A 19,030-nucleotide genomic window follows, 5' to 3' on the forward strand; every position below is an offset into this window, starting at 1 on the left:
AAATCCACAAATTAAGTTTTAAATATCTCTGCAGTAGGATTTTGACAAAACTGAAAGACATTAAAGAATATTAACAACTAAAAATAAAATGAACACATAAAACTACCCCAGGACAATGCCCAAAACTACACTTTGGCCTTGTTTAGTTTACAAAGATAGAAAAATCATTAGTATTTAGAAGTGAGGAGCTGTGATGCCTACCATTAAGCTACCCCTAGTTAGCCATCTCAGCAGGGAAAGCCAAACTCCCCTGCATTGTGCAGAGGGTGTTGTGAAAGTCAGTCTGCTCTGTGAGGCTTTAGAAATCTCCCTCAAGTAATTTATATCAAATGAAGATCCAGTATGCAGAATCATAACGTAAATAATTTTTGCTTGCTTGTCTTATAACCAAATCTGGATATTTAATCTGTGTTGCTCTATTTACATTCCTACTCCATGCACAATTTTATTGTGTCTGGTAAATTCAAGAAAGGCAATATCCAAATGACATTCTAAACTGATAAATCTAGCTATCTGCCCTACAACTGTAGATAACTTCTTACCTGTGTTAATACAGCCTAAAGCAAGGAATGTGTTTAAATTTAACACACGGAATTAATTTCCTACTTTTCATGTTAATATTGCAAGGTAGGAATGTGGACTAAGTTTTTGACAGCTGAGCACACTTGTCCCATTTAAAAATAATTTTTTTTTTCATGATATGAAGGTTAATATCCACCTAAAAAATCCATGGCTGTAAAGAACTGTGATAGCTATGTAGTCACTACAAAACTAAGGAAAAAAGTAGTATTTAGAGTTGCTTCAATGTTAAAATACATTTTAATACAAGTTTCAACCACATTCAGAATTATAGTTTACATATGTACACCTCATTTCAGAGCTTTATTTTTATACCCAAAAAGTATCACTTCAAAACAGACATAACAACCTGTATTCTTTTGCCTTTACTATGAATGCTATCAACCTGCCCTTCTCCTTACAAAACAAATTCACACACTTTGCCATAATACAGCTGTCACACAGTCTTTTTTTTTTTTTTTTTTTTTTTTGTATTCTAGATCCAGGAACAAATTTGAAAGAGTAACATCTCCTGCCAACACCTGTGATGATATACACTTTTTCCTGGCCAGTGAAATCACAGACACTGTGTTAATTTGATTGACTGAACCCATGTGCAGAAATCTCTAAATTATTATACCACATTGTTCTTAGACACACATGTATGTGTAAGAATGCACTGAATGCCAAGTTGATTTTGTTCACCCAGGTATACTTAACAGGCATACTTAAATGAAAACATTACTTTGTGACTGATTCAATGGCTATCACTTATTAAAGCATAAAAAAGGACACTTATGAATGTATGTAAATACATCATTTTACAGACCTTAACTCTGAAATTTCACAAATAGTATATATTTGGCTGAATTTCTGTATAACAAAGTTACTGGTATCAATAGTCGTTTTGAATATACAGTAACCACACATTTCACCTCAGGCTAGTTCTACCCTAAAACTATTGTAAATAACCCAATTAAAGAGAACACTACAGATCAAAGAGAAGTAACTTATAAAGAACATCAATTACTGCAACTGAGATGTAAAAACATTCTTCAACTTCAGTTTTCACATATCTTCTTCATGAATACTCAGAGACTTTCTGCTGCATTTGGGCCATTGAATAACCTGCCTCTATTCAAGCTTCCTGTTGATAGTAAAAGTGAATACTAGCTGCCTCAGTCTCCTCTCAAAGGCAGCATTCCGACATATATGACTCCAAAGGTTAGGCAATGGAGGACAAGTCACAGAATACATATTTGATTTATACTTTCAAAGAACATTTATACTGTCAAAATACTTTTTGGAAGGTAACCTAAAAGAAAACATAAAGGGTAGTGCACGCTTCCCATATGACAGTTTTTACAGAATCATATGATTGAGGTTGGAAGGCACCTCTTGAAGTCATCTTTTCCAGCTTCCCTGCTCCTCTAGAGTCAGTTGCCAAGGACTGTGTCCGGACAGCTTTTGAATATCTCCAAGGTACAAGGTACCAAACTCCACAACCTCACTGGGCAAGCTGTGTTAGTGCTCAGTCACTGGAAATGGTTACCAGAATTAGTTGAACCATCACCTTCCCAGGGATCAAGGTGAGGCTGAACAGACTGTCGTTCCCTGGGATCTCCTTCTTGCCCTTTTTGAAGATAGGAGTGACATTTACTTTCCTTCAGTCCTCAGGCACCTCTCCTGATCACCATGATCCTTCAAAGATAATGGAGAGTGGCCTTGCAATGACATCAGCCATCAATGAGCTGAAGGCAGGCTTTAAAGAAGACAGAGCTAGGCTCTTTCAGTGGTGCCCAGTGACAGGACAAGAGGCAATGGGCAAAAATTGAAATACAGGAGGCTCTCTCTGAACACCAGGAACACTTCTTTACTGTGTGGGTGACTGAGCACTGGCACAGGTTATTCAGAGAAGTTGTGGAATCTCCCTTCTTGAAGATATTCCAAAGCTATTTGGACATGGTCCTGGACAATCAGCTGTAGGTGACCCTGCTTGTGCAGGGGAGTTGGACAAGATGACCTCCAAAGGTGCCTTCCAGCTGCAATCATTATGCGATTCTGTGCTTGAACAGCAAAGGCATTATTGTAACTTTAGGCAAATCTTTTCTCCAAATATCTTAGACAGACAGAAATAAAAATGAAGCATGATGTGTTTCATCTGTCTGCTGTTCCCCTTCATGGTCAGATGTGGCATTGCAAGATTTTGCACTCAGGTTCCTACCAAACATTATTCACTGTGTAGAGTAGATCTCTCCCACAACTCAGCCTCAGTCATGGTTTTTTTCTTGTCTCTGCCAGAGTCCCAGTTACATTGTGAATTTCAAAGTCCCCCCAAAATACTATCCTTCTCAGTGCCTTTTCTTATTCTCACATATGGACAATGTTCATGGAAATGTTTCTTTTTCATCTTATACTTGTAAGATACAACAGCATTCCACAAAATAAATTTCCTCATGAGAAAAATAAGCAAATTCATATATCCTCTGTCTCTCCTGAATATGCCTTCAGGACCACCATTCTTGTTTTTTTTTTTTTTTGGGGGGGGGGGGGGTTGGTTTGGTTGGTTTTTTGTTGTTTTTTTTTTAAGTAGCAACAGGTGGTGATCAAACTTATTTTGGATATTGCAACCTTTATGTGGCCAGCTGGCATGTTGTCCAGCCTCCTAAGAATGCTTTTCTGGTCAGAGCTTTTCAGGGGTTACCATGACAAACATCTGGTAATTGCATGGGACAGCAAACAGCCAAGTCTTCCCTATGTTCTCCATTGTACATCTTTTAGTCTACGTTCCAAAATATGTATCTTTTCATGTTGCAAGCAACTTGCAGCATATTAGAAAAAGAAGTGTAACATGTTTTCTGTCTTTGAAAGAGAAAGATACTGGAATGGCGCATGTCTTTATAAAACAGGGAATACTCTCACAAATAAGTCTATTTCATTTTACTTGCTGCATTAAAAAAAATATTTTGATTGCAAACCTAAGTTTTCTTTTTTTAACCACTTTTCCTTATATTCTTTTACTTTGTCCCAATGCTCCGGTATTTGTTCAGAGACCCTTCAGTACCAGCAGATTCACTGATGCTCTGTAAAATCCATTTATAACTTCACAGTAGTAGTAGCTACCTTAGATGTTCTGTACACATGGGTTCCATTTTAAACACACACCAAACCCTCCACATAGGAGCTCAGCATGTTTTCAACGGCATCCAGCAGGGACCACATGTTCCCTATCCTGTATACTTTCGTGCATCCCCAGTCCCAAACTTGGAGGAATTCCAGCTACTCTTTATCTCTTTTTCATTAAGAATGCAGATAACAAGACTCAAAGCTCTGGGGAAAAAAAAAACAATGGCAAATCATGATATCTTCACGTTTAGAAGACACCAAAAAGTAATAAAATTCTGAGTCTGTGTATATGTGTACCTTGCTCAGGGTGATGTCAAGCAGTTAGTTCACAGTGGAGATGCAAACTGAAAAGTATCTGAAAATTGAAGGGCCATTCATTCAAATTGCATGTCTGACCCTAAAGCCCTCAAAGTGTAATTGTTAGAAAATGTAAGAGATTAGTTCCATGTGGCTGCAGGAATTCTACTAAAATATGTTGCCAGGGGAGCTTATGATCCAGTTGCACGGGATCATAATACTAGTTGGAGATTTTACCTTGATGTCCAAAACTATCTTTATACAATTGGCAAATCTTTTCAGAGGCTGAAAGAGGGTGAATCTGATTTTCCCTGGGATCATGCATCAAAGCATTATCATGCAGCTGAGTGTTCTGCAGAAGAAATTCTGTGTGTCCAAGTAGTCCAATAATCTTTAAATATCTTCACTGTGGTCCAATAAGCACCCATTGCCTTTTTTCCAGAAAGAGATGAGGGATGGCTGTTTCAGCAGCAAACAGCATTAGAGCAGCTGAACTTCTATTCCTCGGATGTTCAGTGTGAGGCAGAGGCAGGCTCCTCCTGACACTAAAGGTGTTAACGTGCTGGTGGTTGAGAGCTTCTCCCAACACCTTGCCCCTGCCAATCTTACTACCTGCAGCAGTAATCTAGCAGCTGCCACATCTACCACCCCACACCTACCATAGTAGCAGCCCAGACCTCTACATTGGGCAATTATAACTTTTCCCTGCTCTCCCCACCTCTGGGTAGATAACGAGCACATCTGACCACATAGCACAACTGTCCCATACCTTCCTTCTAAATTAATTCCCAATTTCATCTGTGAGTGTCCATCCTGCTCTCTTATTCAAGATTGTATCAATTCTCCCAGGAGGTTTCCCATCTCTATATTTCTATGGCAAGTAGAGAAGATCAAATGCTAATTTAATAGAATCACAGAGTCACATCATGGCTGAGGTTGGAAGGCAGCTCTGGAGGTCATCTTATCCAACCTCCCTGCTCACATAGAGCCAGTGTGGCTTCACCAATGCTAAACAGAGGGAAAGCATCACTTCCCTCAACCTGATGGCAACACTCCTCCTGATGCAACCCAGGACATCATTTGTCTTCTTTGCCACAAGTGCACATTTCTGGCTCACGTTCAACTTGTTGTACACCAGGACCCCCAGGTCCTTTTCTGCAAAGCTGCTTTACAGCTAGTCACCCACCCCACCCCACCCCCCCTCCCAGCATATATTGGTGCTAGGGGGTTGCATTTGGTGCCAAGGGGATTTTGCACTTCCCCTTGCTGAATTTCATGAGGGTTCTGTCAGCCCATTTCTCCAGCCTGTTGAGGTCCCTCTGGATGGCAGCACAACCCTCCAGTGTATCAGATGCTTCTCCCAGTTTTGTGTCACCAGCAAACTTGCTACACTCTGCCCCATCATCCAGATAATTAATGAAGGTGTTCAACAAGATTGGAACCAGTACTGATCCCTGTGGAGCACTGCTAGTTACTGGCCTCCAACTAGACTTTGTGCCACTGATCACCACCTTCTGAGCTTCTTATTCAGACAGTTCTCAACCTGTCTGCTTATCCAGCCCATGCTTCCTCAGCTTCTCTATGAGGATCTTATGGGAGACAGTGTCAAAAGCCTTACTGAAGTCACAGTAGACAGTATCGACTGCTCTCCTCTCATCTACCAAGTCAGTCATTTTATCAGAGATATTTATCAAATTGGTCAAGTGTGATTTTCCCTTGGCGAATCCATGCTGACTACTCCCAATTGATTCCTTGCCATTTATGTGACTGGAAATAGTTTCCAAGATTAACTGTTCCATCATCTTCCCAGGGTTTGAGGTGAGGTTGACCAGCCTGTAGTTCCCTGGGTCCTCCTTCTTACCCTTTCTGAAGGGCCTTTTCCTCAGAAATTTATAGAAACTCTCTCTTCTTGGTCAGCAAGAGATAGGAACAATTACTCAGTAGATATTGTACATCAACATATAAAAAACACCCAAGCTACAGCTACAAAGACAACTTGTGCCTTGTTTCATTTCATATTCTGCCAAACACTAAGTGTCTTAGTTTAAGAAGTCTGCTGTTGATGCAGGTGTTCTTCTTTCAAAGGGAAGTCAATGTCTGATAAGAGTATTTTTTTCATGTCTTAGAACATGAAAAGACCTGAACAGCTCTTCAGTCACCCAAAAATGTTCTATAGGATAACCTCTGCAAAAATCAGTAAATCTTTATTCAATTATTCACCTGCCTTGAATGATCAGCATACTTACATGCTGATTGTGCTCACAATCTAGCAAATTCATCAGTGCATAACTTCCCTGCACAAAGGTACTGACCTTGCATTATCTTAATCTGTTTGTATAATACATTACAGAGCTGTATATATACTAGCTATGTTACCATCCCTTTCAGAAATGGAAGGAATTACTTTCAAGTTAGAAATATTGCTTAGAACTTATTCAGCTTTTGGGTTCCAGTTGACTATACGGATCACATGCGTGATAATTACCAGGACCAACTTATCAGCACTTTTTTTTGGAACAGAAACAAAAATAAAAACACCATAAGGCATTCCTTAGCATACATTTTGCAGACCTATGCACCTTATGTGAGAAATAAATATAATTGTGCATATGCATGTCAGTCAACAAGAGCAGGGCTGCTACAAAACAGAAAATGAGTGAGAAGCCAATAGTGTCCTCACCAACCAGGCCACCATCCCACCATATCTGAATAGGGTGGGCAGAGTAGTGTGCTGATACTGGTCCACTGGCAATCCCAGAAAAAAGTGAGGTGATGAAGCAGGTTCAGGGTCCATCCTGGGAGTCCAGTCAGGAGCAGCAGGAGATGGAGCCAGACACAGGGCTGGAGGCAAGACTCAAGACAGAGGGTCCGCTGGAGACAGAACTCAAGACAAAGTACCTACAAAGTAGGTCAAGGTCCATGCAGAAAACAAGGCCGGAGACAGGATTTGAGACAGGTACACCAAAAGCATAATTCAGGCAAGGACTAAATGTCCAGGCCTGAGCTTAAATGGAGCAACTGAAAGCAAGGACCAGAGAGTACATGGGTGAGGGTCCAAGGCTGGTCAGGGCAATTAAGGCCCAGTGGTGCACTCAGAGCCCTCACAGTGCAGTCTGTAACTTGAGTAAAGATACATCTGAAAAACTGGGACCAAGCCAGGCCATACAATTAGTTTCACAAAGAAGGATGAAGTTTTACTGCACTGTGACTTTAGCCACATTTTACTGATGAGCAAGGAAGGTCCACATCAATGCCTACAAGCTTTGCAGAAGGTCTGAAATCTGCCTTGGGGAAGAAAAGCTTACACTACTTCACATTCTAGAACCTCTCTTAGGAAAGTGAGCCTTTGGAATGAATCATGCAAGGGAAACAGCAAACTGCTGCAGAAATACAGACAGTTGATTTTTCTCAATATCAGCCAGCCATGAAGATGAGGGTATTCACGTAACTTTACCAGTGAGTGTGAGCTGGTGCTACAACTAAGTGTTTAGTCAATATTCTAAATGCATTTAACAAAGTGAAGAGGACAACACTTTGAATGGATAGTTTTTTCCTAACATAATGAATGAAAGAAACTTCCTTTCTTCTGGATGTTATAATGCACAGAAATATGTAGTCTACAAGTGGGAGGAAATTGAAGGGATCTAGACTGGTAAAACAGATTTTAAAACTGTCACGTGAAACTTAAGTGACATGTGAGCATATTAAAGCAGCTGGTATTTAGTCTAGTCGGCCATTTTGGATTGTTATGGGTTTACTGTGTAAAGGAATGGAATTTTCTGTAATTCCTAAATTTCTTCACTCTTTCTATGCATTGGTTTTACAGCACTGGGATGCCAAAATACATCTGTCTCTCACTGCCCTCTATGTTCATGAACATCGTCACTAAAAAACAGGCAGGACTGGCAGATAAGGAGACTTAGTGTATGGGAATTTTCTGATATATCTAGCCTGGGCAATCTATAGGACTCAGCAATTTTTTTCATTCCAATCTAGACTTCCCCAAAAGATTAAAATTAAGTGGTGGAGACAATAGGTATAGTTCCCTATGAATCATTGCTAGATTCCGGACTTCAGAAGGAGTTTTGATGTCTCTAAAATGCATTAAACAGAGAGACAGCAGAAGGAGGTAGAATGGTAAAGTTTCTTGTGTCTTATGGACAAATAAGTATCTACAATGTTTCATCATAAAGAACATTTAAACTCCTTCCAAAAATGTAAGCATGCATCAATCTTTTGTACCTCCTGTTAAGTGTTTGTCTGACTCTTTCTTGGTAATCCTGAAGCTGGTAACTGTAATGTTCTTCTCATTCAGATTCCCACTGCACCTCAATCTAATTCCTGTGTTCACCTTGGACCCAAGAGAAAGCATTTTCATTTGTTCTCCAAGTAGCCATTCTTTTAGACAAGGTAGACTTAAATTGCTCTTCACAATGTCTTGGAAGTTGGTCAAAGGTCATTATCTTACCCTAATGCATGTATTCATAAAGCCTCGTAGTTCATTATCCTAACCTGGAAGAAGAGTAGCCAGAGTTGGTTCTTCTTCCAAAAAGATCTGTTCTCCTTGGTTCTGCTTTGTAGGTTGTCTGGAGCTTTTCCTAGTTACAGTTATAAATTAGGACAGTGCAGGAGAAGTACAAAAATATTCAAAATCTTCAGATGAAACTTTACAAATCCATGTATTTCAAAGCAAATGAAGCAAAAGTCTGAGTAAATGCAAGAGTCACTAGCAGTGTCCAAGATTCCCTCATTTATTGGCAAGATGACCTGGCTGTGTGAGGTGGGCTGACAACTTCAGAAAGTTAAAATGCCTTTTCTTGTACCACCTTCAGAGGAACCCATAAGACTTTCTGGCACTCTCTGAAGCAATCTTGGGATGTGTCCAGATCATCAATAGTGAAAGAGACAGATAGAGTCACAGCTTTATCCAGTAAGGATGATGTAAATGGAAGTTGCAAAATGCTCTCATCAACTTCAAGAACAAAAAAGATAAGTAAGTTAAATTAATTTTCACTGGGAAAAAAATGTAGTTTGATAATACAGACAGAATGGAAAAATTCTTGTGGAACTCAGAGCAAAAAAATCAATATATTCAAAACCTATAAAGCTGCAGGCCAGGATAACATGTCTGAAGATTTACTCTAAGCAAAGATCAAAAAAGAACTTGAGCATTCTGCTATGATTTCTCAGTTAATTATGAGGAAAGGAATGCATGTCAGAAGAATAAAAAAAGGAACCATCATCAAAGAAATTGAATAAAAGGAAAAACTAAGAGTCCCAGGAAAATTGTGCAGAGTTACTCTGAAAATTATGTCCCATGCTTTCAACTGCAGCTTTCAAAAGCACCATGCTGAAGGGTTGGGGATTTTTTCCTATTTAATCAGAATTTTGTACTCTACAGTATTTATTTAATAAAGTAACAATGGATAGAACTCATCAAGGGCAACAAGCAGATTAAACAAAAGCAAAACAGTTTTCACTGTGGTGGTCTAGGGCAAATATTTAGAACAAAATCAACAAACAATAAAGTTGAGATCCTGCAGTTAGTGTTACTACCCACAACACTGCAAACAGTATAAATGAGAAGGTGGACTTACCTTTTCTATATTTCAAGAACACTGGACAAAGATTTCACTAAACAAACCCTATTCTGGCAAACCCAAAGCAGAAATAAAGAGAGGTCATTCCAGAGGGACCATTCAAAACACAGTAATGATTGATGCACCAACTTTACAAATCAACAGCTTTAAGAGATTAAAGGTACTGGCCCATCATAAAATTGTTTAGAAACTAATCTCTCCTGTAAGCACCCAACAGTGCAAGGGATGGACTGGATTTGATTGGACAAGACCTACGAAGAAAAAAAAAAAAAAGCAAAAGTTTTCAGTCTGTGTTACTGTATAGTAGACCTAACACTTCAGTGGAGATTTTTTCCAAGTTCAGATAGAGCTTTCCAAACTCAGCCATTTCAAATTTATTTATGTGAAAACCACCTGGGGAACACATTAGGAAAAAGTGAACAGTTTTCTTCCTTACAAGAACTCAAGAATAGATTTTAAAATACAGAAGACTCAATCTCTGGTCTGAGCAATGAGAGAAAATTTCATTTTTAAAAATTGGGGTTTTTTTCTCTGGCAGTTACTAGCAAGTGAAAAAAAAATTTTTTTTCCTCTATTTCTTTTCCACAACAATTACTACCATTGATCACTGTGTAGTGTGTAACAAACACACACATATACATAATATCTAATAAACTCCCTTGAAATATGTGTCATTAAGGACTTGAATTACTTTTTTGAAGTTTGGCTAACAGAACTCAGTGGACACTGGAATACAACGGCTTTGCCAAATTAAATATAGAGCAAGAACATACATAAATTATTCCCCTCTTCCCAGGACATATTCATTTAATTGATTGCCCAGATTTTACACTTTAACTATTTTACCATTCACCTGCTCTACTTACATTAGAATTTAGAAACAAAGAGACAGATAAGTGATCTGTGAAAAACTTTCTACTTTTTCATTACTCTTCAGCAATACAGTTTGAGCAGCTTATTAGAAAAACATAAGAAGGTAACAGATTCCAACCCCAGCAAGTTTCATTACTTTCTGACATTCAGTGCAGGTAACACAGCAATGCTTTTGGCAAGAACATATATGCCCCCTATAGGTTTAACATATTCTTACCATAGAAAGATGGAAATAAATGAAAAGATCATTAAGCATTTCGTAAATAGAAAATTCAGTACTAGAAAAATTATATTACATCTTTCAATAAATACATATTTACACACACACAAGCAAATATGAAATTATTCTTTAAAACTTAAAAACCCTCCCTGTTCAAACCATTTTTCTTTTAAACATAATTCTTTTAGCTTGCAAAACAGAGATTGCGCAAGTATTTCCTTTCCTGAGCAATGTTCCCTCCCCACCACTCTGTCCCTTTGTCCTACAGCTTTCCCAAGTACAACACTCAAAGGTTTTTAGAAAAATATAGTATTTTATTCTAAGTTTATAACCTATTATGCAAATTTATAGCACTACATACATGATTTGTAATAATGTTTCTACAATTACATTTGTATTTTAAAAGCTGGATCACAAATTTTACCTCCTTTAGCATTAATGACGTGCTGGTTTGGAAATATTATTAGGATTCTGTTCAGTATACTATTTTATGTATACAATTCGATCTACAAAGGTAGGTAAGACATAGGTGATAGATCTTGACCATTTAATGGCTTCCACATAACTAACTACAGCTGAGGAACCAGCATTTTGTTTGGTCTCTTAAAATTAGTAAATTCCAATTAGCCTTTAATTTTCTTTTTCAAAGGCCTGACTGTAGATCTGATTCCACATCTAAATTTCTACTGGTATATCACAGCAAGTGTGACAATTCTGAATAAAGACAAAGCATGGTTTTTTATGCCAAGGTACCTAATTCAGGCTTACCTCAGTGTTCTTAAATCCCACAGTTTGACGCCATCACCTGCAGCTGTGGTCATGAAAAGATTGTAAGCTTCAGGTTGCTGAGTGCTGAATGATGACCCCTGTAAAATATGAAGTCAGTTTTGGATAATTCTTCTCATGGCGCTAAATATTTATGGAATCACAGAATCATAGACTACCTCAAGTTGGAAGGGACCCATAGGGATCATTGAGTTCAACTCCCTGCTCCTTGCAGGACTACCTAAAACTAAACCATATGGCTAAGAGCATTGTGCAGATGCTCCTTGAACTCTGACAGGCAAGACTCAGCAACTGGATAGGGGACCACAACAGGCTGGCCTGTGTGTTCTGGAGTGAGTAAGGGTCTTGGTGGCACCAGCTGGAGTGGGGCCATAGATCAGACAGCCTGTTGGTCTGAGTGCCAGCAACTGGAGAGACTGGAGTGAGTGAAATTAAATGCCAGCAACTAAAGTCAGACCAAGTGTCTGTGGTCCAAAGAACTGGAGCAAGCAAGGGGCAAGTGAAGGTGCATGGCCAGGGTGTGATCACTAGCAAACTAGCGGACTAGTCAGCAAGTAGGTGGTTAGTTTTTTCAGATTGTAAATATAATTTTCATCTACATGAGAAACAAGAAAAGTACAAATATAAAACCTTAAGGAACTATCTTGACAAAGCCAAACTACATAATACAGACAAACAGAGTAGTCCAACATTTAATTATAAGCCATGTTTAGCCCTGGCATAAGTGGGCACACTTTCCATTGGCTTCAGTAGCAGTTGCATTAATTCATAACAGGACTGATTTTGGCTTTATACCTTTAAATAATTAAATCCACTCTACCTTTAAACCTCTGATTTTTTAACAACTACATTGGCAAATCCTGGCTTTTTTGCTGGCTACAAACGTCTTTCTCCAGGGAACTAAACATAAACAGTTAAAACTCTTTCTTTGCTTTCCCCACCATTCACATTCTTGATTTGGCTGAATACATCACAGAAACCTCAAGGCCATTTCCTGCAATCAATGCTTCATTGCCAGGAATCTTTTATTCCTTATGAAGTATAGCAGGAAAATTCTCCAGTATTTAGTCAATAGAATTCTCCAAACGGGGACAAAGGGGGGCACTCAGCATTAAAAAGAGTGTAGTAGCCTTCACTTACTTTGCTTAAAGCAGGTTTCCTTCCTAAACTAAGGATTACCACAGCCTGCTCTAACAAATGCACTATGCAACAAATTTCCCAAAGTCTACACATTCTCACATTAGCTTTGTATAACTATCAAAAAGAGTAATTGTAAATGAGAAAGACAGTAGTTGTCCAAAGGACAGTATTCATTAAAAGTTACAGAGCACTTTTTCTTTTTGTGTTTTTGAAACTTTTACTCATGATCTGTTTCTTCAGTCCGTAATGATTGCAGAGACCAATACAAGAAGTTCTACAGAGACATAAGCATTTACTTTATGCACTACTCCTTTACTTCAAAATACAGTAACAGTAATAAGCGTAAGAAGCGTAATCCCTTTGTTCCTGCCCTGCCCTGACATTTTGTCAGTAATATACTTTGCTAATATAAAGCTATACTTGTATCTTCAAACTACATTTGCTACTGAATATTGATGTAGAAGACAAGAAAATGTATACTACATGGGATAATATGCAAGCTGAATTTTTTTTATCCCTTTGTGGGTTTACAGTTCATTAATTGATGATAATCTATAATTTATGAGAATCTAATGCAAAAAGTAGCATATTCCAACACACTTTTCAAACTATATTCTTTCATTCTGACAGACAAATCGCTTGCCCATGCCCCATCATCTTCCTCATCTACCACTGTAACCCCTTCTCAGCTTCTCTCTAGGCTATATTGCAACTTTCACTACATTGCAATTTCCACAGAAAATTTGGCCCCAAACAAGGACATGGTTTAACAGAATCCCTATCCCATTCACTAATTCCACATGAATACCATTGATAACATCCAAACAGTGCAGGGGGTTTATGCTAAAGGCATCAATCAATAGATGTCTCAGAAAACACTACAAGTCTAACAGGCAAGCACAGACCTTCAGACAGGTTTGTCACTATGGCTAGAAAAAAAGGTAGCAGACTGAAACATCTGAGTTTCCTCTTATGTTTTTCAGCCTTCATGTCATATACATTTCCTAATTAATGGACCAACAAATTCTGAAACAAAAAGGCCTGGGCAGAAAGCTACAAACTTTGTTGTATTTCTGAAAATGAATGTAATCTATAACTTTGCTAGCAGAACATGTTACCATCCAAATATTTCTGGTTGATACTGATAGATTCCTGTTCAAATAATATGTTTTGCAGCACTACAAATGTCTTGCTAACACTAAAGATCTGAATCTCTGTTGTTTGATCTCAAATTGCATCTATTTCTGTATCTCAGAGCTTCCTGAACTCTAAGACAGGAATACAATTTTGATATTTCAATCAATTCATTTTACTACGTTTCTTAAAATTTAGTATGTAAAGCAATGGAACCATGAAAAGTCACATAATACTTTGGTAATCATTGATAATCAATTTTCATTAGGTGATCTTACGTATCAAACCCAAATCGTCAAGTTGGAAATCACTGGTTGAATAAAACAACTTACAGAAGTGTAAATCTATTATTATGAGCTTAGGATGTTTGCCTTGTCAGGCTTAACGGTGGCTAAGGACTACTTATCAGAGTAAGGTGAAGTTACTACAGCCAGAAGAGCAACATTTGCTCATTGCCTCAGGAGCTTAATGACATCACTTGAGCTAAAATATCATAAGCAGTTCTGAGAGTAGGGTCTGGAAACCAGACACAGGTTCAGGGAAAAGAGTGGAGGGTCCCTCAGCACTGTCACTGAAAAGCAGGAAATTTCCACCAGTTTCCTCAGGCTGGAGAACAATGGAGGAGAACAGTGAACCTCTTTCCCCCAACGCCTAAGCAAACACTCTGAAAAGTAAGCTATTACATGAACCTGCAGCAGTATCACCACCACATCTCCACAGGACCATGTATTTAGCTCAGTTTCTTGATGACATGATGCTTATGCAACTGTACTGTATGCTGATTCCCATTCAGAATTATTTTAACCTGCTTCACTATTTAAAACTGATCTGACAGAGATAAGAGTCTTATGATAAATACATTTCCACAAAATACATGTAAATGAGTAATTAGAAGACAGAAATTCAAAACAGCACAGCCATTAAGAAAAGTTATTTTGTTTGACAAGCCATTAACCAGCCAACACAAGAGTAATTTAGAACAGACATGCAGTATGGCATGCCTCTTGGCCAACTAGCAATAAGGACATGACAAGAAGATATGGGTGTGATAGGGGAGGAGTGTTTAGGTAACATAGGGAACAAAACTGAAAGCGCATGTGGTGGGGAGGTAAAGGTTATAAAGAACACAACAGTCAAATCAAGTTATTGTGGTGGATTTGGAAGGTGATATTTAAGGACACAGGCTTAAAATCCTTTAGAAAGGATGCTTAATTAGTTTTGTTACTGCTGGAAGAACCTGTACACAAAGAAAGACAAGCTTTGTATAGTCATTATACGGTATGCCCCAAGCACTTCAGGGAAATTTGGTGCCAAAATTCTTTTTAAGCAAAGAAAAGTACACTGAGGTTTGCAATAATAAACATTAACATGCTTAATTAAATCAAGATTGTAGAGGTTTTAAGCAAGCAGTATAAGGCCCAAAGTTCTGCAAGCAATTTAATTGTGTAAGTTTTAATCATATATGGAGCTTCAAGAGCTAAGCATGTCTTTTGTGGTTCTTTATATATCAAATCCTAAATAACTGTACTAATCTAAAGTAGATGACAAATGGAAAATACTGTGCCACAAGTCATACAAATATATAAACAAAAATCTGGTAGTAAGCACACTACCCAGAACAACTTCTTCCCTGGGTGAGTTGTTTTCTGTTACAATTTTGCATTTGTCACAGACCCTAAGTCTAGCTTCAGAATATCTCCCATCTGAGACATGATTGTTGCATTCTTGCTGATTTCCTTTCTCTGATGTTGACAAAAATTCACAATACAAAATACTGTTCTGTAGAATATAAGGAAAGACCTGAAGAAAATACAATCAAGCCACTGAAATACTACAGATGGAAAGGTGTAGTGCTAAAATATGTATATATCTATTATCATACATATATATACAGTGTGTATATATAGACACGTGTTACTTTCAACCACCGTTGCAATTTAAGGTTTTCAAATCAAATAGGGTACTATTAAGACATTTGGCTATTCCTACAGTTAACAAAGAAGGAAAGGTTAAGGACAGCAATATATACTTTCCATCATGACGCAATGATAGTGTGCAGATATATTTTCACTGTATTCATTATTCTGCATCTCACTATAAACATGTAACAACGTAGGACTGCTTCTTACTTTGTGCAAATATGGAAGCTACTGTCTAAAGATTTACCAGCCAAGTTTTTTTTTCCTTACATTTCTCTCTGCTCTACTTTTTCGCCAGCTTCCTTGCAATTCTTATAAATTTTTCAGTATACTTTTGAATTTTTTATTGCTGAAGTAATCCTTTGCATTAAAAGCTGAGTTTAAAATGGGAAGACTTTCTAACTGTGCTACTGCATTTAATTTAAAGATGTTTAGAATTATTCTCTGTACTAAAGCAGAAGTCCCAGCCTGCTAAGACACTGAGGTTCAAGGGGTTGAGAAGGGACAACATAATCAGGGCAAAGGAGCTCTGGGAACAACAGTAAACTACATGGTTGTGGGTGACTGGAACAGTAGCAGGGAAGGGAGAGGAGGCGGATTCTACTAAAGTAAGGAAATTAAGTAAGAGAAGGAGGAGAAAGGGAAGTGGTTTTAGGGAGGAGAAGTAACAACTCATAGCTGCAGAGGCAGAGCACCTGTAATGACAGAGAGATACAGCCCAGCTTCAACTGGTGAAATAGATTTGTAAATGTAAACTGGCCACATGGCACAGGATCAGAAGAGCAGGCTTCAGGCATAGGTTGGTTGTTCTGGAGCTCCAGCAAACTGCCAGGAAGCTTGAAGGAGTACAGTCATCACCGAGGTTGCCAGTGAGAAGGGGAGAATAGTGACAAAATAAAAGACAAGCTGGAAGCCCCATCTGGTTGCTGCCACTGTTCTTGTCTCCAGGGAAGAGGGAGAAGAGTCAGTAAGAATGGGCAGAACCACCACAAGATTTACACCTCACCTGAAAAGAAGGACCGCTGCAGCAACTTGCTAGCTTACAATAGCAAGCATTCCATGTACTTGTTCTATATATGTACGGTCTATGAGTATGTACTCTGTGAAATATTGCAGATGAACGTAAAAGTGTTAACAAGAACAGAGATTACCTTCCATAATTCAAGCTTCAGATAAGGGACAAGTTTTCATCAACTGTACTTACATCTGCACAGAGGCTGCAGACTGAATATCTCAGGCAAGGATACAGTCTGATTTTACAACCTAATTATAGCCAGGAAGACTCAAAACTCTACTAAAGACACACTACTAAACAATACTAAAGAAAGATAAGCTGTGGCAAGTAATGATTCAGTAGGGTGGTTTATCATCTTCAGCATACCATTACTGGATCAAGGCTTCATCACACTGATAACTGCCACTGCAACAAGGGATGTGCTGTACTCTGCTAAACATAAAGTGATGGTTCTGACCACCTATGGTTATTAGAGAATTGGGGGTGGGGGGCGTGAACTAAATTATTTTAGCCAGTATATTTTGGGCAGATTTCAAGAGGAGCAACTATAAAGAACTCTACTTTGGCTTCATTGCAATTACTGCAGATTTTGATAAGCAAAAAAAAAGGGTTTCTTGATTCTTGAGAGACAGAATACTTTCACATTAATTTTATTAAATAAGTGACAGATTAGATTCAACTGATACTTAGATGTTTGAATGTTCATCTGAACATTTCCCTATAGTGCATCCTAAATTTCTGTAGTGTCATGCAGATAATCTGTATCTTTGCAGAAACACTGATTTAGCAGCAGCTTATATGCACTTACAAGTAATATGACAGGTTCGTTTAATTTTCATTCCCAGTATATGGTTCTTGATTAATAACTCACACAGGCATAGCGATACTTATTATCTTCTAAATATATTTTCACTTTTAGAGTACTAAAATTCTAAAAGGAAACAGGAATTATAGACTCCCATTAAGATGGGTGTCCCATCCCACCATCTTCTAAGAGGTATACTTTATAACTTTATACTGCAGGCTGAGATGAATTTCACACATTGCCAGTTCTTGCAAACAGTCTGTAGAACAGACCAAAAGAACAATTTAAAATTTAAGTCATTACATTGCAAATTATATATACTTGCTTACAGCTGCTGCTATACAAAACCAGAAATAACAGAATGTCATGCTGTTCACTTAATTTTCTAGAATATCCTACGTATTTAATAATTTGCTAACAGGTTTCTCCCACACTTAATTAGAACTTAGCTTCCTTAGTGTTTTACAAGGCCTTCCAAATAGATTTTTTTTATTATTACTTCTTTAAAGAATAAATCTCTTGATTGTCCCCACTTACTAGTGTCCAGGTAGCATCACAAAGCATTCTTGGAACATGGGAACTGATCTGCATGAACCTAAACCAGTAAATGCACTTCAGTATATATATTGCAGTCACTAATGAGCATTCAGTCCACAAGACGAGACTAGGGCTAGTCCAAAGGAAAGCCTTCATAAGTTTTGGTGTGCAGGCACTGGATCTTCAGCATCAACAGTTTCACTCCACAGATTTCCTTCTATTGTGCCACGCTTCATCACTAGCTAACCTTAGATTACAATGTGTTTCACACTTTAAACAGGATGCAATTCACACACACCGCATTCTGCACGTTTTTATAAGTCTATAAAATATTTTAGCATATTTTCTTAATGTAAATGCACTGAGTTATACTTACTCTAACAGCTTTAGACTATACAACTGTAACTAAATAGTTGATGTGTAATTTTCCTATTGACTTATCTAAAGCATTAATTTTATGTAACTGAAAAAATAGAGAACCTTGATCTATAATTTCCCCCCAGATGGTCAATTTTCTTTGCTATACCACATACATCTAGGTTTTTTCCCAAGTGAATACTTGCCCACAGCTTTAAAGTTTTTCTTGATTAAATAACCTGAAGACGCTAAGCTGACCAAGCAAAAAGAAAAGCCAGAACTTTAAGCCTATATGTGTTACAAATAGTACTGAAATAGTTAGCATGATTTTAAGTGTTTTACCAGATCACATCTCTCAGGAAAACCCACAAAGATTTATACAAGAGTAGTAATAAGGAACTATTTTAAACCCACAGAATCAAGGACTTTCCAACCGGGAGTGAAGAACCATACTCAACCAAACCTAACATGGTAGGCATTCCAGCATGTATGGTATCATAAGACCTCCAAACATTCAAATCAATCTTCAGGTAAAAACAAAAAAGAGCAAGGATGGGGGATTTTAAGTCATCTATTCTATTGCAGTACTGAGCAATTTTTTATTTTTTTTTTTATTGGTTGCTGTTTCTGAAGTTTCAGGATAAATCAGACAGTTCAGATTCA

The 19,030-nt window shown here is 38.0% G+C and overlaps 1 protein-coding gene across 1 annotated transcript in view; it reads right to left on the reverse strand.

Annotated features, from left to right (window-relative positions):
• Positions 1 to 19,030, reverse strand: part of WDR27 (WD repeat domain 27) — a gene marked incomplete at its 5' end in the record, with an annotated part of 227,428 nt that overhangs the window by 176,196 nt on the left and 32,202 nt on the right. The window contains one exon of the mRNA XM_035897130.1: positions 11,443 to 11,540. Coding sequence (XP_035753023.1) covers positions 11,443 to 11,540 — 98 coding nt within the window. The remainder of the gene's footprint in view (positions 1 to 11,442; positions 11,541 to 19,030) is intronic.

The sequence above is a fragment of the Egretta garzetta genome, unplaced genomic scaffold (genome assembly GCF_000687185.1).
Source record: "Egretta garzetta isolate BGI_Z169 unplaced genomic scaffold, ASM68718v1 scaffold917, whole genome shotgun sequence".
In the NCBI taxonomy this organism is placed as follows: Eukaryota; Metazoa; Chordata; class Aves; order Pelecaniformes; family Ardeidae; genus Egretta; species Egretta garzetta.